General features: G+C 36.1%; 1 protein-coding gene across 1 annotated transcript in view; it reads right to left on the bottom strand.

The window, feature by feature from the left end:
• The window catches only part of TENT4B (terminal nucleotidyltransferase 4B), a 53,438-nt gene extending 34,621 nt beyond the window's left edge, over positions 1-18,817 (bottom strand). The window contains 2 exon segments of the mRNA XM_074293348.1: positions 18,087-18,102; positions 18,104-18,817. Of these exon segments, the coding sequence (XP_074149449.1) occupies positions 18,087-18,102; positions 18,104-18,742 (655 nt within the window). The 5' untranslated portion in view covers positions 18,743-18,817.
• Positions 18,818-21,778: the final 2,961 nt, after the last annotated feature.

The following is a 21,778-nucleotide window of genomic DNA, read 5'->3' as shown; positions in this document are numbered from 1 at the left end:
TTTGCAGGGTACAGGAAATAAGACCAATGGATAAGAAAAGCCTGAAGTTGAAAAAAAAAGAGAATGATAAAGAGATCAAGCTCAAAGAAAAGACAGGAGAGAATGCTATCAAAATCATATCTGTAGAGGTTGGCTTCAAGAAAAAGGATCAACTCTTCCATCAGAGATTGGAGCAAAAACAAAGGAGATGGGCAATGATTAAAGGGTTTTTGAGACGGACAATCTCTCAGGGAGAGGGTTAGAGGAGATAGGTTAGAAATCCTGAAGAGAGGTTTATTAGAACAAACTAAGAAAAATAAAAAGACTTGTCATGTAGCAATTAAGAAAGCCCGGTTTGAAATTAGACAATATTAATATGTACTGAATCCAGGCAGGATAGTTTTTTGACTTTTCCAAAATTTTATCAGCTTCTGAGAAGGAAAGAAGTTAGATGGTAACTCCTAACTCTAAAATTAACTTGAAAGGAAAAAATATGAATTACCCTGATCCAGGGTAAAGGAAAAAATGCCTTTTGCAAATATTTTGAAAATTTTCAAACTTTCATTAACAATTTGGAATTTTATTGCGACTTTTTTTTCCCTCTTTGTTGGAAATTTGTGGGTAAGAATAAGCAGAATAAGTAGATGTTTGCTTTAAAATATTCATTTTGAAAGTTTTGTTTTCCCATTCCATTATGTTCTGTTCTGGGAAAGCAAAGTTGTACTTATTTTTCCATCCATTTGACAGTTGTCTACCTGTAACAGCTCAATTTTTAGCTTATAGCTTAAAAGCAACAAAATTTGCTAACTTGAATCCTGATTTTAGGAAAGAAGGTTTTATCTTTTTTTTTTATTACCTTTCCCTTCCCCCATTTTTTCCTTCAATTCTCCCTTTCTCCACCTTGCTATCACCCAAAGCAAAACTTCTAATTCTAAGAGGATAAAAAGATAAATAGTACATAGATTGCTTTTCTACACCCCTTTTTCAACATACTTTGGGAATGAGTTATATTTTAATAGAAAAATTCCATGTAAATTTTCATCTGATGATAAATCCCTTACCCAATATTCACAAAGGATTTGTAAACTAAATGTGGTTTTAATAAAAAAAGGATGAAAATGAAAAGTTATAAGAAAGTATATGAACAGAGCCATTGTGGAACAAATAAAATGTAAAATACTAATGGTTTTATTTAAGATTGGTATTAAAAAAATACTTTGGTTCTTATACAATGATTTTCCCACTAAGGATTTCAAATATTCATTTAGATTTAAAATCTGTCATTCCTGCGGGTTAATTTTATTGAGTCAATTATAAGTCATTCATATGTACCTTTGATTCTTGTCTGCAAAGAGTCTTTGTGACCCTAAAGCTTTGTGATCAAAGATTAAAAAAAAGCTAGTAAATGTCAAGGCAGAATTTGAACTCAAGTCCTTTCTGATTCTAAGTCCAACATTCTGTTTTGTTATATTTTTAATGGTGGAAGATGAACAATTCAGCTTGGGATGACAGCACTAAAATTTGTCACGTATTTATATCAGTTAATAAGAAATAATAATAAGAAATCCATAATTAATCTGTTACTTACAATAGTAATAGTAAACTCATTTATCTAGATCTCTTAGTCAATGAACACACATAAAAATAAACATACCTATTTATATATGTACACATGTCTATATATCTGTATATGTATATACAAGTACACATATAATTTGGCATTCTTGACAAAGCATTGAATTTGGAAGTCAAGAAGACCTATGTTCAAATCTAACCTCAGATATTTACTAAGTGTATAAGTCATTTAACTTTCCCTCAGCCTCAAATGTATTCATCAGTGAAATGGGAATAAGTTATAGCACTTACCTGATTCAGAGGATCAAAGGAGAAAAATTCTTCTATTCAAAAATAAGTTCTGCATAGCTTGAAACTTCAAAATTTTATATAATGTATCTAAACATCTTAGAAATATAAATCCAAGCTTCTTTAATTTAAAATTTTATTTCATCAATAAAAATTTACTCATTAGTAGCACAGATAGTAGAAATACTTAGAGAATGCTTACATATACACATGGATCCCTTGAAAAATAGGTAGTATGTTGATTAACAATTATAGTCCTCTCAGCTCTAAACTCTATGATCCTTTAGTATAAACATACTCAAATACAAATTAGATAAACCAAAAATTTCTGGCAATACATTTGCAGAATAAATTTTTAAAAACTGGGAAAGGCTGTGCTTTAAGTTATTTTAAAACTATTAAGAAATATAACATGGAAATAGCCATTTATCCAACATCAATGGAAAATAAGATATTCTAAAGTAAAATTTTCAAATAACTGGTGCTTGAGTATGTTTCCCTTATAACTACCAAAACTTCTACTTTAACCTTTTAATGAAATCTTGCTGAAACTTATTCTATACTGCTATATGTTCTTATACAGATTGCACTGAACGTGATTTTTTTCTGATGGAAGAAGGTAATTATAAGCATCCATTATCAAATTGTCCTTTAATATACAACTGTTTTTAAAATTTTGGAGTCAAATACTCAAACCCTGATTACTATGTCCCTAATAACTCCAATCACCTTTCTAGTTTGTTGTTTCTACCCTGTAATTAAGAAAGCATACAGTTAAAAGCTTGATAATTCTATTTTGTGTGTTACTTGTAATTCTATAAGCTATAAAACCTTTTAAAAACAGAAATAGGGGCAGCTAGGTGGTGCAGTGGATTAGAGCACCAACCTTGAATTCAGGAGTTCAAATCTGGTCTCAGACACTTAACACTTCCTAGCTGTGTGACCCTGGGCAAGTCACTTAACCCCAGCCTCAGGAAGGGAAAAAAAAAAAAAACAGAAATAGTTTCTTCCATACTATCAAATCATTCTGAAGAGGAAGGGTTTCTATAAGGGATAGAGTGAAACAAGATCGGAAGTTTGCTTTTCAGAGGCTATTGCAAAATTTAGTTGACTGGGCAAGAAGAAAAAGAAGACTATTCAAGAATTCCAAGTTTTCAGCCTAGAAGACTGAGGGAAAAATGCCACTTAAAAAACTAAATGAGCTAGTGAATTGTTCTATTAGAAGGGGACAAAGGGCTTCACACTTCAGATAAATTGAGAGACAACAAAAAGATCAAAGAATCAGTTTTTGGGTGGAAAAGACGTTGGGGGGGGCATGTAGTTGGGGGGGGGGCATCTAGTCCAATCCTCTCATTTTACAGATGAGGCTCAGAGATTAAAATGATAGTTTCAAGGTTATTTAGGATGTGAGATTTGAACCCTGGTCCTCTGATTACAGGGTCAGTGCTTCTTTTCAACCTTATTTATTGGAGCATTCATTTATGCCTTAATGTTAAAAATGAAGGATTTAGGACAAAATTTTATCCCTTGTAGCTAGTTAAGATTAGATTTTATGAAACAAAAATAAATGAACATTCATGATAAAAATGAAATAAGAATAAATTAGAATGTATGATATCTCAAACATATTTATATTTATAAATGGTATTTTGATATATCAATCTTTGCAACAACTCTATAAAATAGGTACTATTTTAATCCTTATTCTAAAGAAGAAACAGACTCACAGAAATGTGACTTGTCTAAGGTAACAAATCTGCTAAGTATTTCAGGTAGGACCAAATCCAAATATCCCTCACTACAAATTCTGAGCTCTATTTATCACAATAGACTGTCTATCAAAACCTTGGACCGGAGCCTTTCTAACTCTCTGGGCCTCAATTTCCTCACTGTAAAATGCAAGACTTGGGGGAGTTAGGTGGTACATGGATAGAGCACCAGCCCTGAAGTCAGGAGGACCTAAGTTCGAATGTGACCTCAAACACTTAACACACTTCCTAGCTGTGTGACCCTGGTCAAGTCACTTAACCCCAATTGCCTGGGTGGGAGGGAGCCTTAAGGGCCCTCCAATTCTAAAATCTTATGATTATTGTATCTTTTTTTTTTTTTTTTTTTTTTTTTAAGCTGGGGTAGAAGGGGATGAATGGTAGAGAATGACTCCATGATTTCTGCAATGTAGTAAACACCTATCAATTCAGGTCAGCAACTCATGTGTCCATACATTAGTCTTAGAAAGCTGCCTAAAGCCACCATGACTATAAATCTACAAGTAATGTTGCAGAATCAGAACTTGAACCCAGATTTTCCTGATGCCAAGGGTAGCCTCTATCCACTATGTCAAACTACCTTAATGATAACTTGAGGACAGAAAAGGAGCAAATAGTCAAAGAAAAAGCAATAGAAACTGACAATTTAAGGGGCAGGAGGAAGAAGAAAAGCCATTAAAAGAAATAATGAAATAAGTAAAAAGAGAAGTGCAGCAGAAAGAGTACTTGATTTGGAGTCAGAACCCAGGTTTAAATCCTAATGGCCCTGTGTAGCAGAGTCAGTTGCTTATTAAGTAACTCTTCTAATTCTCAGCTTCCTCTTCTTTGTAATGAAGAATTTGACTAAGACTCTTAAGGTCCCTTCCACTTCTAGATTTATGATTCTATAAAGACTCTAATCATGAAAGACAAAAGAAAAGAGTTTCATGAAAGAATGTTTAGTCAATATCATCAAATTCTAAAGTCATCCATGAGTTTCAAATAGACAATTAGAGTAGCATATGGAGAAAAAAAAACCTGACACACAAACTATTAATCTGAAAATAAATAATAAAACTTTTACTTATATGAAGTGTAGTTCGTTTTTCAAACATTTTTCAAATTCTGAACATTGCTAGATTATTAAGAAAAAGAAAGATATGAAGAAAACATCGTATAGCCCCTGATACTGTCTGTACAAAGTATGGGCTTTTAATAAACACTTATTGGCTTGTTTTTAAATTGAAAAGCAAAATAAAACATTAACACTTCTTTAGGTTTTTTTTTCAAACCAGAAATATCATAGAACTAATTTAGATTTTCAATGTCTATCTGTACAATAATATTTAAGCAATGTGTCTCCTATACTTACAAACAGATCCTGAAACATTATGGTAACATCCAACTTTTGTTCAGAAAAATCTGTTTAGGGGGTAAAGGTAACAAAACAACAATTGCTTTGTTACCACAACTTTAAAGAGCTGTGATAATAAATAGATCCCTCCGGATTATTAAAAGGAAAACTAGTTCTGAAGTCAGGAGGGTTCAAATTCAGCTCAGACACTAGACACTAGCTGTGTGACCCTGGGAAAGTCACTTAACCCCAATAGCCTCCCCCCCCAAAAAAAATAAAAAATAAACCTATCTGTACACAAATAGTATTTACAATTGCTTTCCTTGTAAGGGGAATAGGAATGGAAGCAACTTATTCATACAATAATCGAGAAATGACTAAATAAATTGTGGCTTATCAATGCAATGGTTTATTAATATGTGGGGTAAGGAACAGGAGATAAATTGAATATAAAGAAATCTGAAAAGAAAGTAATAATAGACAGAATTCAGAATGGCCACAACTATATAAAAAATATCAACAAAACTCTCCAAGTACACAGATGGAAAAGTAATAAGAAGAAAAGTGAGAGCAAATGAGTATGTTATGGTTTTATTTGGGATTTTGTGTTTTGTATGTTTATATTTGCTAAGGTTGTATAAAAAGTTTTTAAATGCCATTAAAATTTTTTTTATAATTTCATGATTAAAGGGAACAGGAATTTTTCATATTGTCTCTCCCTTAATACAATTCTTTAAATGTTTGGTTTTGGGAGGGGAAGGGTTTTTGGGAGGAATTATTGACAAAGCCAGTGGGATCTAATCATATTTAAATAGGATATTCAGGAACTTCTCAAACAGAAGACAAAAATTGCTTCAGGTCATATGTACTATGTAAACAAAACCAAAGTAAAAGCCAATTTGAGATATTTTTGGCTATGAGCATAATTGTTATTGGACACATTTTCCACTATTTTAAGATTAAGAATACCAACTTTTGTTTTGGTTGAGTTCATTAGAAAAGGGGGGGGGGTGAAGAAAAAGGAGCTAAAAATAAGCATTAAATATCAGAAAGTAAAAAAATACTTTCTAGGTGGACAAACTTCTTTAAAAATAAGATGCCACAGTAGGGAAAGATTGATGATTCCAAGGGAAGCAGACCTATGTTAGTTAGGTAATAGAATGCTGAAAATAATATTGTGTTCCCCTATTGCATGGAAGATGCTATACTATACTACCCTCACTAAAGAAGTAGAGGATTAATCATGTAAAATTTTATATACACTGTTATGGTGACTACAAAAATTGTTTTTGCTTAACTTTCTTTTTGCTACAAGAGTGAGTTGGAGTGCAGGAAAATTTTTAATTTTGAAGGGAAGAAGGAATATATTTCCAGAAATTACTATGATCATCTACATCAATAAAATTTATTTTTTAAAAAGCTGTTACCAGTTTTTCTTAATTCTCTATTTTGAGGAAAAAAATTATGGTCGCTGTTACCAAAAGGCAAAATGGTTCCCGGGGTCTAAATAAAAATGATTGCCATAACCTTTGTGAATTAAACAAAAATCAAGATTGACATGCTTACATAATGGGAAATTAGAGCCTTGCTCCCTGGGCTTCAAAGTAAAGGAATAGATTTAATATTGATCTAAGACATTGATGACTCTTTTTAACGTGAGAACAATCCAATCTTGGAGCCAGAAGTCTTCCTTCGTATGTAACAACAGAATCTGAAGTTTGCACTGCTCCTTTTATAGGACACTTAGTTTCTTGGGATGTTCTTCAGTCAGAGAACACTGAAAAAGGCAATTTTCCCTATAAAATCCCATGAACAAGAACAGATGTTCCTTAAGTTTCCCTTTTGGACATTTTTCTATCACTTAATGGAATGTTCAAGAAGCATGTTTTTAACTAAAGATATAGCCATAAAAAGCATTTTGGAGATTCTTTCTTCCACAATTCATGAGACAATTTCAGCCTAGTAAAATCAAGCTTGATGTCAGAAAAAAAAAAAAAAAAAAATTATCTTAATTAATGTTAAAATCCTGGCACTTTGTTGACTCTAAAATCTAATTTTGCCAGTGTTCTCCCATGAAAGCAAAATGTGAAACTCAAAGTCTCTAAACATTACACTTTCCATATCTTACAAGTATAAAGCAAATGGTTAATAAGATGATAGTAACACTCAAATACACTGATAAAACTTAATATGAAATTACAAAATGCCTACAGAATTAAAATTTCCTTTTACTAAAACTTTATAGCACCAAAAAATAAAGAGGTTCCCCCTAAACACAGGCTTCCCCTCTTCAGTAGAAGGACAGTATAACTTTTTAAACATGTTTACCATTACCTTTTATAACTTTTCACCAATAATAACTTAAAGATTTGGGTTGAGGGTTTTTTGGGGGGGGAGCAGAGGGGAAGCTTGTTCATTTTTCTCAAAAGCCTTTTAGCACTAAAAAACAATTGGTATAAGTCACATTACCTTTTTTTTTTGTGAAGTGTTTTGAGTTTTTTTGTTTTTTGTTTTTTTTTTTACTTATATCAATTAGCTGAGCTTTTCAACTCAATACAGCCAAGGAAATCTCAAAAATTCCTCTCTAATACCTGCAAAAGATTTCTGCTTTTTAATTGTAAAAACATAGATTTGACTAATTTGAAGCTAAACTAATTTAAATCATAAAACAAAAAGTTTAATTTAAAATGAATGACTGAACTTGTGTCCAAGTGAAAAGAGAAAAAAGGACTTTACTACTTTATTTCTATATGTACCATTTCATCAAGCTAAAAATCTCCCCTCTGCTTCCCAAAGCATCAGGGACACAAAAACAGTACTCATAGGATCAAGAAACTGAACATAAAGAAAATATCCATGGATAGTGCTCCTCTTGTCAGGGACAAGTGTCCCCAGAACAGGGTTCAAGTACTACCTCTGACTAGCTGGGTTAACTTAATCTCTCTGAATTTTCAGTTTCCTCATCTTTAAAATGAAAGGGTTGAACTAGATTGTCTCTATTATCTATATCACAGATGTCAAATCTCTTATTATCTATATCACAGATGTCAAATTTGTGCCCTGCAGGCCCTTGTGGATAGCAACACTCCCAAATGAAGCCCCAATTAGATTAAAATATAATTCGGAAATATTTTTAAAAATAAATAAAAATATAACAACCAAATAGTTAATTGGATTTTCTTTTTTTGCCCCCTGAGGCTGGGGTTAAGTGACTTGCCCAGGGTCACACAGCTAGGAAGTGTTAAGTGTCTGAGACCAGATTTGAACTGGGGTCCTCCTGAATTCAGGGCTGGTGCTCTATCCACTGACCCACCTAGCTGCCCCTAATTGGATTTTCTAAGTCAACATGCTGTCCCACAGGGATCCATTTTTAGCTGAATTTGTCACCACAGATTTACAGCACTTTCCTTGTCTCTAATTTCTTCCCAATGCAATGCCAAAATATTATTCCTAAAATCCTGATCTATGTTATTTCCTTTCTCAATAGACTACAGTGGTTCCTTGTTACCTTATTTCTAATATCAAAAATAAATTCCTCTGACATTTAAAAGTTTTTCACAACCTGACTCCAACCTATCTTTCTAACCTTACTACACTACTGCTCTTCTTCCCACACTCTATGATCTAGCCACTTCCTTTCTTGCTATTTCTTACATATACACTCTATATCTCCAATTTCCATGATTTTGATGGCCTTGGATGCAGTGCCATCTCCAGGCCTCTTGATCTACGTTCAGCCACTGGATCCAGATGGTCCTGAAGTTAAAGACTTTTCACTTTTCACAATTCACTTCCATTTCATGGTTATCATCACCCCAATATAATGCTCAAAAATAACTATGACTTTACAAAGTCTTCAGTGCACTAAGTCTTCTGCTTTCACTTCTTACAGTAACTAATTTTCTTTAAAATTTGCCTTAAGTGTCACCTTCTATATGAAATCTTTTCCTATCCTGCCTGCCAGATGCTAGAGTTGTTACCCAAAAATCATCTGTAAATACTTAAGTCATATATGGAGTCTCTAGAAAAGAATGAAAGCAATGAGGATAACATCTGTTTGATTTTTGACTTGGTACTCCCAAGTGTCCAGTATGTAGTAGATACATATACTTTTTGCCTAAGTAGGTATAATGTAAGTTTTATAAAATAGCAACAATTTGATCATTTAAAATTATCAAAGAAAAAGAAGCCTAACATAATGGAAAGAATTCTGAACTCAGAGTCAGAAGACCCAGATTCCAGTCCCAAGTTCTGCCACTAAGGAGATGACTTTAGACAAGTTATTTGATTCAACTCTAAAAGGAAGGAAATGGAAACTGATGAAATGTCCTAAGGCTACTCCAGCTCTAAAATTCTATCATTTTATAATATAACTCATTATCAATATTATTCACACAAAATGCCCTTGACAATAAAATTCATGGATATAAATATCTGACATTTTTGCAAGCATAAGGGTCATTATATATCTCTAGTTTTATACTATGATTTAAAGTAAATCACTGAAATATTTTATCATATAAAAGAAGTTCAAATTCTATATAATCCACTTCTATCAGAATTAAAAACAGATAAAAACTAAATCACTGATTCAATATCTCTTGCCCCCCAAAAATGAGAAAGAAAATGCACATTGAAAATGACACTAGACTTAAGAGTCAAAATACTTGGGTTTGCATCCTAGCCCTGCTACAGATCTGGCAGAGGAAATAAGTAAGTCCATCTCTCTGGATCTCAATTTCCTCATTTATTTATAGGAATAAATAAACTATGGGAGTTCTATATATTCTATAATTCTAAGTAATTAACTTTCCAAAAATCATTTGGTTTTTACACATTATCTTCTCTTCCTTTGCTGGCACCATTCTGATCAAAACTATATGCTTTTAGGATCACAAATAATGTATATGAAATAACTAGATCTATGTAATATATATTCACATATATTATAGCAGTGGTGTCAAACTCAAATAGAAACAGTGCAAAAGGATCACACTAAGATAATTGTATATTAATTAACTTTATATATGTTCTATTGTATTTTTATTATATTAACGTTTGGCAAGTACCTTTTTATACTGGTTCCAGCTGTACTCAAGAGTATTATAGGACCATATATTTGATAACTCTGTGCTCTACTAGTGATTAAAAAACAATTTTATAGGAAAAGAAACTGATAAACCCAAAATAAAATAATAATGCACTTTCTATCTCTGAAGCATGTTATTTATTTACAGTAGGCAAGCTGGAGGAATGGTACTTTTAGATGTATACAGGTTAAGCAATCTAAGGGTAGTAATAATCATGGTTTGGAGTTCAAAGGAGATTAAGATGAAGAGATATATAATCTCAGTCTTATTTCACAAAATACAAATAAACTTCCCTTTCTGCTAAATTAAATAGAAGTAATTTTTACATTTTACTTTTATTTTAGAAGGCTTTAATTTTCAAGGCAGAAGTTACTTCCTGGACAAACATAACAGGAAAAGGATAATCTTAGTTATGTAAAAAATAGGGAAAATTTGAAAAATGACATAAGTGAGAGCAAGGATCTATTTGTCAGTATGTAACCCAAATTACAATAAGTAATTGCAACCTTTCAATGAAATTTCCTAAATCCAAAACTGAAAGAGTACCTGAAGACCTCAGAAATAACTATTCCCAAAAGAATCCTGATTCTGTCTTTTGATACTTATACCCATAAAATGAAAGAATTTCCACCTTTCTCCCAGATTAAGGAAAGTTTGATGATCACGTTAATTGAAAACTATATGATACTGTTTTCCTTCTAGGACTTATTTCAGAAAACTCAAAATTCCTTTAAGATGATTCAAATAATTGAGAGCTTGTATATGATAGTCAAACAAACAAAAATGCATTAAGTACCTACTATGTATCTGGCACTGTACTAAGCAGTAGTGTGGTAGAAAGGATACTAAACCTGAATTCATAGTGGTTTTGAATCTAGATTCCGATAATATCTGTACTACCTGTTCCCAAAGATTGCTGCAAAGCAAACAATCTTAAAGGGCTTTGTAAAATGTGTTATTAATTGAAGCACAGTATTTGAGTATATGCTAGTACTATAGAACCAAATAAAAATCACAAGCAAGAATAGTATCTTCTTTCCATCTATTCAAACTTTATACTGATTAATACCAAGCTCCTTCCTGGTCTAGGTTATCCCAAGCAGAAATGATCATTTCTCCTCTGAATTTACCACCAAAAAAAAAGGAAAGTAATACCTATTACACATTCAAGAATAGACATGCAAAGACAAATATGACTTAGACTTTGCTCTCAAGGAGCTTATAATCTAAGAAGGGAAGAACAAGTACACAAGTAACTATTATTCAATTAATAATGGGATAAGTGCAAAGGGGACATCTTATAATTCAAAAGAGAAGGAGCAAGTTAGAGCAGTTTTCCTTAAGAAAGTGGTAGCTGATTCAGCCAGGAAATAAACTAGTTTTGACAGAAAGGGTCAGAGCTAAAGCAGAAGGAGATGGAAATATATTACACATATACCACATAAGCAAAGTATGGACAAAGGAGAGGACAAAATAATAATTGGGGGGGAGGGAGGGAAGAGAGAGGAGATAGGATGTGAATAGAACATCATATAAAGTGAGAATAATAGTATGAGATAATGTTGAATGGAGAATTAGAGCCAAACTGTGAATGTTAGAGCAACAGAGCATTAATAAAAGTTTTTAGAGCAGAAGGTAGGTATGATGATAGCAATGCAATTTATCTGGCATTTAATAATATCCTATGACAGTTCTACTGTTGTCTAACAACTATTTAAATCTTTTATTGCTATTTAACTTTTCATCTTTGGCCACTCCAACTAAATTAACATTACTATTTAAAACAGGGAATGTTATGTATTGTATTTCCCATAGCATTTAGCATAATGTTTGTCAATAGCAGGCATCCCAAAAAGTGTTCATTTTAACACAAACTGACCATAAGAAACAGACAATAAGAAACTTTTAAAACAAGTATAGGGAAAATGCAATTATTAAATAACTAATAAATTCAGGAATGGTGGATACTCAAATTCAATTGACAACAATAAAGACCAAGTTATTAAGGAAGTTAATTTAAAAAACACAAATTGTATCATTATGGATAACTAAATGTGTTTTGGTGGAGTATGATCATTTTTCATAATATTAATAAATAAGTATATGTGGGAGAGCCAAACATGCAACAAGTTATTAACCAAATAAAAATATGCCCTAAATCCCTGTCATTCAATAAATTTTAACTACATTATACATTTTATTCCCGGATAATTCAGAATACACATTCTAAAAATATTAATCAACTCAAAGACTTCCACAAACTGTAAATGGTCAGCAGCAAATAAAATACCTCTCCCAAAATAGAAACCACTCAATTTAACAATATTATATAGTCTTAGGATTAAAAAAGCTCTAAAAAAAAGTCTTGTTTGAAAATAGTATGTATGTAAATGAAAAAGCACACTTCACATTATTTTGCAAACAAAATCAGTAATGAAAATGCAAAATTTTAAAAATTCCTTTAAAGAGCATAATTTTAAAATAAAATTTATATTTAAAAATTTAAGGTCTACTGCTAAGATTTCTAAATTTTAATATATCCATAAGCAATCTTAAGGCCCAAAATATGGGGATTTCTACATTAGGATGTTGATAAAGACATGTCTCCTCAAGGCATATAAGTGAAAAAGGTAAAATCAAAGGGCCATGAAATCTCTAGTACTCAGATCTTTTGAGTTTATCCTCGTGACAGATTTTCCCTGCACCAAGGCAGACACTTGGATAAAAAGTTTTCCTATTCAAATCTGAAGCTAATGATAAATCTAGATAGGAATCAATAGGCAATAAGCATCTGCAAGTATTTGTAAATTTTTTTCTGACATGTAGACAAAATCCTAAGTATGATATATTCATTTTAAACCAAAAAAAATTGCCTAAAAGTCCATATATAATCTATTTTAAGATAATATGTCTTCTCCATTTGGTCCTGAGTTATGAAATAGTCCACCTTCAAGGTCATCCTCAACTGCAATATGTTTCACTGATAAGTAACTCAGTGTATCTTAACATGGTATGATAGATTTAATGGCATTCTGATATTACAGCCAGCTATATACAACTAATAAATGTTTCTGTGGGTAAGGAGAATTTTCTCTGCATAGTAGTGCCTTTCTAAAACTGGTTGAGCTTTACAGCTGGTTCAGCAGAGATGAGTTTAGAAAGAAATATCAAGACATAATTAGTAGCAAGCATTCTCGGCACTGCCAATTACCCTTACCCCTAAATACCTATTGCTTCAAAAAATACATACAAAAGTAACTAATACTACTTGTCTCTGACAAGTCAACTCTGAAATATTCTCTCTCAAATATTATACATGGCCTAATGACAATATCTTCAATGTTACTTATTTCACAGTAAATTAAATATACTTCATATAACATTTGAATTGTATTTGCCTATAAAAAGTCCCTCAATATATTTAGCATTCCTATGTTATAGCTACATTCCTATCTCCTAATTTTAAGTTTTCTATTCACTCAAATACTCTTATTGTTTAAATGTTTGCTGGTCAGAAACCACCACCAAATTGAGAGACAACTTTTTCTGTAAGTAGCCACAATTCTATTGTGGAAAACTTTTGGCATCCTAATTCTATTTTTTGTTTATTTTGAGGCAATTAGGGTTAAAGTGACTTGCCCAGAGTCACACATCAAGCAACGTTAAGTGTTTGAGGTTGGCTTTGAACTCAGGTCTTTGTGAATTCAGGGCCGATGCCTAATTCTAATATTGACTTAGATAACAGTTTTAATGATGGAAACCAAAAGACAAAATAACTAAGCAGACAGGCCACAATTTATCTATCACAACTATCTTTCCTTCACAAGTCTATTTTCCAGTACCTCTTTTTCAATATTCATATCCCTGAAATACACAACAAAATTTTTCAGGGTCATCCCAATGTTGAACCTATTTCTCCTTCTGATTAACCTAATTTCCTTTCACTTTTCACCAACCAAAAATCTGAAGATGTATATGCAATCCACATACCAAAATAGTTTTGTGCCTCTAATGGAGAAATTATGCATGTTCAAAAATAAAATGTCTCAGATTAAAGAAGTTATAATATAAATTATTTTGCTTTATTTAGTACTTAGTGTATCCTGATACTGAATCATTAATTATTAATATTAAAGAATCCAAATATCAAATTGTTCAGTGCAGACTTGATGACCTAAGGAAAAAAAAAAAAAAAAAAAAGCTACTGGCCCACAAAATTTTCACAAGTCTTTGGCACATTACAATGTAACACAGCAGACTGTATGAAAACGTTCTAGAAATGCAATCTATTTTAAGTTTTACATACAAGAAATGAAAACTTTAAGACTTTTAAATTTTTTCATGCTTTTGGTCTCAATCTCAATCTATGTATGTATTTACCTGATCATTTTTGAGATAACACAATCTATTGCAACAATCCTAATTATAGGATTTTGTCATTATGGTAAAAACTCCTTCATAAGACTATTAGAGGAAAATAAGAAAAAGATGTGTCTTAATATTCTATATCATGATTAAAAAAAAGACAATAGGTAAATACGATAAAAAAAATCTGATCTGTAATGTGCTCTGCAATATAGCTTAAGTCTTGAACTTCTATTGTCTTTCTCAAAAATGCCATCTGGATATTCTTGCCATCTATGAGATGGAGATGCTGAGAAGCTGAGAAGAAGGCACTGGGAATTGAAGGCTAAAACTATATTGGAAAGCAAATTATATATCAAAATGTGCTCCTTATTGGCATGGTTTGTCTTTTTACCATAATAAAAGTAAAAAAAAAAAAATCTAAAATGCCAGCTCTCTCTCTTTTCACTCCCACCTCCAACTTTCACTCCTTCCTCTCCATCAACGTCATTCCTTCATTAAAAGGCTCAAAACTTTGGAGTCCCCACTTTCCTCACACTCAATCAATCTATCTTACTAATATGGCATTTGCCTTTTTATTTTCATTCCCACTATCATCACCATAATTAAAGTCCTTATTGCCTCATATTTGGACTATTATAATAGTCTCCAAACTGATTTTGCTCCACTCAGCAGTCTCTCATCCTCTTGATGATAGACTTATCTCCCTGTTTGATGCATATCCATTTTCCTTTAAAAAGCCTTTAATGACTAAATACCAAATGAAGGGTTATAGACAAATATTACAGAAATTCAGAGGAAGAAACAATCAAGTGAACATTGGCTTTGCAGAAGTGGAATTTGAATTGGGCCTTTAAAATATAGTACTTAAGACAAAAAAAAGAAGAGGGAACATTTCAGACATGAGTAAAGGTTTGGAGATAGGAAAATGCAGGTCCTATTCTAGAAGCAATAAAAAAAAATAATTAGGCTAAATCAGAGAGGGGAAAAAAAAAAAGATGAAAGACACAATCATAGAGAAATCCTTAGAGATAACCTAATTCAAATCCTGTATTTTAAAGACTGGAGAACCACAAAGACAAAAATGATTTTGTCCAGATAACCTCCAAGTTAGAAATATTAAAGAGGAGATTTCCAAATGAGTCAAGGAACTAAACTAGATAACCTTTGAAGTTCCTTTACAATTCTAAGATACATAGCTTTAATGTGTTTTCACACCACAATGCCTCCATAAGGTATACAGCATTATTTTATGTTCTTTCAATTTTGTCTTCTCTCCCCAACTAAATTATGAATTTGTGGAAACAGGTTCATGTTATGCATCTCTGAATTTTTGTTGTTGAGTTGTTACAGTCATATTCAACTCTTTGTGACCCCATTTGGGATTTTTTTGACAAAAACTCTAGAATGGTTTTGCCATTTCCTTTTCCAGTTCATTTTACAGATAAAGAACTGAAGTAAACAGGGTTAAGTTACATGTCTAAGGTCACACAACTAGCATGTTATTTGAGGCTGAATCTGAACTCAAGTTCTCCCGATTCTAAGCCCAGCACTCTTCACTATCCATTGTGCCACTTAGTTGTCCTCTTCTTTGTATCCCTTTCATTTAATAGAGCTGTACAAAGTTTGCTACTTATTAAGAGTTTCATTGTATTTAATCTCAGAATCATGTGTATTAACTTGCACTGAAAATATTAAAATTCCAGTTATTTTGAATTGAGTTTTTGAAACACATGAAATGATAAGCCATACCAAGAAAATATGATCCATGAACTGAACAAAAAAAGAGTTTTTATCCCTACAAATGTTCTTACAATAACACTCAAGGAACAGACTCTGGTTAAGAAGATCCACACAAAACTGAAATATAAAAAACTTGTTTTAACTGATGGTACTCTTAGATGTAAAGCAAAATTTGAGAGGACAGATATTAAAAGTTTAACCTGCATGAATTTTAAAGACTATTTCAAGAAATGGAAATATTTCTCATCCAGGGCAAATTACTTATGTTAGGATTTGTTTCCTTTTTCTACAAGAACTTCACATGTGGAGAGATTCAAGACTGAGATTTGTCATCATTATATTTGCTAAATATAGATTTTTTAAAATCAATAAGTCTTAATAGGTGACTTATAATGTATCATTAGCAAGTTTGCCAGTGTTTGTAACTTGCTTTATTTTCTAAGTTACATAAACATACAAAGGTTTCAAAAGAATAAAATTATATTATTTATTTTTAAGTTTGGTTGACAATAATTATTCAGTTGGACTTCTTAAATTACTAGAGGTCCTTAATATTAATTTTCTTGTTATGACAGGAATTGAAAATGCTCCAAGTATCCATTTCAACCTGAACCCTATTAACCTAGACATTAAAGATCACCATGGATAGCGCCTCAGTAACTTTTAATAACACACCCTCATCACTAGTCCTACTGTCAAAAAGTCCCCTCCTTACAAAATTAGAGGATAAATTTGAGGTGTACACCTATTCCGAGCATAAAAATTTCAAGGGCCTTTTCCAAAAGAATATTAATGATAACAGTAGTAAAAAGGAGAAGCAATTGGAAGCCACCAAGTCATTTTAACATAGACTCCAAGAAGCAAGAGAGACCATCCTTTTCCCTATTGCTAATGTGGAGTAAAATTTAATGGGTGGTCAAAAAGCAAGACTCCATACTTAGGCACTTATCTTGTTCCAACTGCCCATTCTAGCATACACACATAAAACCAAGGATTTGTAAAAGGAAAAACAGTTTGAAAAACCATCAACTAGATTTACCAAACCCAATGAAAATAGTCCAAAAGCTACCTTGGAAGAAAATTCTGTAACATTCCAGCCCAGAAGCATTTCCAACAAGACAAAATGTAGCTGGAATCAATCTGTGCTTATGTACATAATTCACTAGGGGTCAGGTAAGATTCCATTTTGTAACTGCTGAACTTTAAACAGAGAGTCACTGATGGTGCAACACAGAACTAATTAGCATAAAGTTAATCCACCCTGGAAGGAAAAGCATTAGCAGAGCCTACACTATCCTCAGAGCGTTATGGTACATATCACATATAGAGTAGGAAGATGGTGCTACATTTATCAAACTCCTGGAAAGTTCTTTAGGGCCTCGAGCTTCTGTAAAGCAGAGGAGCATATGAACTGTACAGCCTTAGCCTTGTATTCTTTCCTGTAGAATAAGGAGGCCACATACAGGTGGATATTTTAAAAGGAAGGAAAAAAAAGAAAAAAGAAAAGCAGTAAGAAAAGAGAGAACCACCAACAAGAGTGAGTCACAAGCCACACTGTCTTAATAGTCTGTCATATTTGCAATTGGGAGATGGGGAATAATCTTCCATTTTAAAAACTTTCGTGAAGAAAGTACTCCCCCCCCCCAAAGCCCCTGTTATCAAATGAGCCGTTAATGTCCCTTTGGGGTTGAGATGTCCATGAAAAGTGACCTCATCTTCCTGTGTGATGGCAGAGGCAATTGGACAATTGTGGAGGGGCGGCGGGGTGAAGGGGTGGGTGGGGAAGGTTAACCACCTCCACCAAATATCCGGTGGAAACCAAGTGCCCCCGGCAGAGGTGGTGTGAAGCCTCCGCTCGTTTCCCGGTGCCCACCCCACCCCCATCTCCATGTGAGTGCAATGACGTTAAGCCCCCATAGTGAAGTGGAAACACTCACCCCACGACTCCCACGACTCCCTGGTTGTCCTCCGCCTGCCCCGACCCCGGCAGTGGAGGCCGGGGCCGTGCTGGGGCTCAGCAGGCTGTAGTTGAGTCCGTAAGTGCTGGCCTTGTTGTCCCTTTTCCTCTTGTTGCTGTTGCCCGCGGCGGGGTCGGCGGTCTCCGCAGCAGAGGCTCCAGCCCTCCGGCTCCAGGCCCCGGGCTGGTGGTGGTTGTTGTTGTTGTTGGTCGTCTCTAAGGGCAGGAAGTCCCGCTGTTCGGGGGCCAGTGCGTGGCCGCCCAAGAGCCGCTCCCCGGGGCGGTACATGCCCTCGGCTGGGGAGCCGCTGCTGCTGCTGCTGCTGCCGCCGGCGGGGGCCGTGGCGGGGCCGGCTGGGGCGGCGGCGGTGGCGGCGGCGGAGGCGGCGGCGGGGCCGCTGGGGCTGCCCGTGTTGCTGCTGCTGCTGCTGCTGCTGGTGCCGCTCCCGCTGCTGCTGCTGCTGCTGCTCCCGCTGCTGCTGCTGCTACTGCTGCTGCTGCTGCTGCTACTGCTCGTGGCGCTGCTGTGACAGTGGTGGTTGAAGTAGAGGTTCCTCAGCCCCTGGGTTGTCTCCCAAATCTGCATCCACAAACTGTTGGAGGGTCCGAGCTGCTCTGGCTGAAACCAGGCGATCCTCGGATCCATCAAACGGCGGCCACTCTCCCCCGCCCCGCCCGCAGCCGCCGCCGCCGCCCCCTGCCCCCCAGCAGCAGCCGCCGCCGCCGCCGCCCCAGGCGGCTCCGGCCCCTCGCCGAGACCCCCCCACCCCCTTCTCCCTCCTCTCCTCCTCCTCCTCCTCCTCCTCCTCCTCAGGCGCACACTCTGGCCGGCGAGACGCCCACGGGGGCCTGCGAGCCGCCCCGGCCTCTCCTCACCGCCGCTCCTCCCGGCGTTTTCCCGGGCGGCAGCAATCGCTGTGGTGCCGCCGCCGCCCCTGCTGCTGGTGCTGGTGCTGCCGCTGCTGCTGCTGGTGGCGGTGGTAGTGGTGGTGGTGGTGGTGGTGGTGGTGGCGGTGGTGGTGGTGGGTGGTGGTGACGGCGGCACTGGCGGCGTTGGTTTCGTTTCCTGAGCCGTCTTCGTCGTCCCCTTCACCGCCTCTCCTTCCTCTGTCCCCTCCTCCTCTGCCGCCGCTTCCTCTTCTTCTGTGGCCGCCGACCCACCCCCCCCTCCCTCCCCTCCGCCAACCCCCTGTCACCGGGGTCCCAGTGCAAATGGCGGCGGCCGCGGCGGCAGTAGCTCTGGAGAAGGCAAGGGGCAGCAACGCGCCTGCTCCGTAGCGTCCTCGCTCGGCCCGGGGCGGGGCCTCAGCCGCCCCTGGCTCCGCCCCCTCGTCGCTCCTCCCCGCCCCCTCCCTCCCTTCCTCCCTCCTCCGTTCCCCCCCTCCCCCCTCCCCTCGCTAGGTCCCGCCTCCCTCTTCCCCTTCTTACCCTCCCCCCCAGCCCCTCCCGCCGGGGAGGCCGCTCCCTGCGTCACAGAGCGAAAGGAGTGGGGCGGAGAGAGGAAGGGAGAGGGGTCAGATCCTGGCGCGTGAGCCGCCAACTGCCCCCCCCCCTTACTCCCATACATACCCCGGCAACCGCCCCTCGAGCCCGCCACCCGGGATCTTGGGAGTTTGGGGGGGCCCTAATAGGATGCTCTGTCCCTTTTACCCCGTACATCCGGGCCAGATCCCCCTGTGCTGACAGGATCGTTCATTCTGGTTTCCTCATCTGCAAAATGACGGGGCTTGGACTAGATCTCTAAGCGCTTCCAGCTCTAAGCCGGGATCCTACCAGCCTGTGGTCCTCACACCTCAGGCGCAGCCACAGCTTCAATCTCCTCCATGCACACTCGCTCGAACGAACGTGAGAACGAGCCGCGCACATGCTGTCTCCACATTAATTACACTTTCCACCTCCATCCTTCCCCTCTGCCTATTCCTCTCCACTTCATTCACCCGGATTTACCCAGATTCTTCAGAATGGTAACATTTCACAGCATTTCAGGCCTGGTGGTGTCCTTTTTTTTTTTTCTTTTTTCTCAATATTTATTTTTCCAAATACAAGATAGTTTTCAACATTCATTTTAGCAAAACTTTGTGTTCCAAATTTTTCTTCCTCCCCCACCAAAAGAAGCAATCTGATTTAAACTTTTAAACATATTTCCACCTTATGCAAGAAAAATCTGACCAAAAGGGAAAAAAAGAAAAAGAAAAAGAAAACAAAACAGTGAAAAAAGGAGGCTTCAATCCACATTCAGTCTCCATAGTTCTCTCTCTGGATGCAGATGGCATTTTCCATCCCAAGGGTATTGGAACTGCCTTGAATCACCTCACTGTGGAAAAGAGCCACGTCCATCACAGTTGATCATCACAAAATCTTGTTACTGTTTACAATGTTCTCCAGGTTCTGTTCTCTTCCCTCAGCATCAGTTTCATGTAGGTCTTTCCAGGCTTTTCTGAAATAATTTCTTTTACAACAATAGTATTCCATTACCTCCATTATATCACAGCTTATTCAATTTTCCCCAACTGATGGGTATCCACTTAATTTCCAGTTCCTTGCCATTACAAAAAAAAGCTACTACAAATGTAGCTATGTGGGTTCTTTCCTCCTTTTAAAGATCTCTTTGGGATACAAGCCGAGTAGAGACCCTGCTGGATCTCAGGGTATGCACAGTTTGATACCCCTTTGGTCATAGTTCCAGATTGCTCTCCAGAGTGGTTGGAGCATTTCACAACTCCACCAACAATCTATTAATGTTCCAGTTTCCCCACATCCCCTCCAACATTTATTTTTCCTGTTTACTTTTGCCAGTCTGAGAGGTGTGAAATGGCACCTCGAAATTAATTTTCATTTCCCCCGGGAATTTTAATTAAGAAAATTGTTTATATCCTTTGGCCATTAATCAGTTGAAGAATAACTTGTATTCTTATAAATTTTAGAAATGAGGCTTTTATCAGTAACACTGGACTACAAAAATGATTTCCCAACTTGTTTTCCATCTAATCTTAGCTGCATTGGCTTATTTTGTACAAAGCCTTTTTAATTTAATGTAATCAAAATTTTGCATTTCAAAATGTTCTCTAATTCTTCTTTGGCCACAAATTCCTCTCTTCTCTGCAGATATGAAAGATAAGACAATTCCTTGTTCTCTTAATTTGCTTATAGTATCATCCTTTTTATCTAAATCATGAACTTGTTTTAACCTTATCTTAGTATAGAATAGCAAATGTTGGTCAATGGGTAGTTTATACCATGCTATTTTCCAATTTTCCCAGCAATTTTTGTCAAGTAGTGAGTTATTATCCAAGAAGCTGGGTCTTTGAGTTTATCAAACCTTAGATTACTATAGGCATTAACTATAGTGTCTTATGTACCTTGTGCACCTAATCTGTTCTACTGATCCACTACTCCATTTCTTAGCCAACACCAAATGGTTTTGATGACTTAAGTTTGGTGCAGCTAAGGCCTAGTGGTCCTTTCTAAAATTGATTGCCCTTCTGATGGAAAAAGGCATGAAGGCATTTAGAACCATAAGATATAAGGATTCCTATGCAGCTCCTAACTTGCTACTCTCTATCCAGGCACTCAGTTCCTTATCTAATTGATCCTCCAATGTCTTTTCCAGCTTAAAAATAATTACCAGTAATAAATAATTTTCCAGTCTTAAAAATTACCTTCCTCTTTATCCTCTTTTCTA

Source organism: Sminthopsis crassicaudata, chromosome 2, assembly GCF_048593235.1.
Source record: "Sminthopsis crassicaudata isolate SCR6 chromosome 2, ASM4859323v1, whole genome shotgun sequence".
Lineage (NCBI taxonomy): Eukaryota > Metazoa > Chordata > Mammalia > Dasyuromorphia > Dasyuridae > Sminthopsis > Sminthopsis crassicaudata.
Note: the sequence above shows the minus strand (reverse complement) of the source record. Positions and strands in the feature narration are given on the sequence as shown.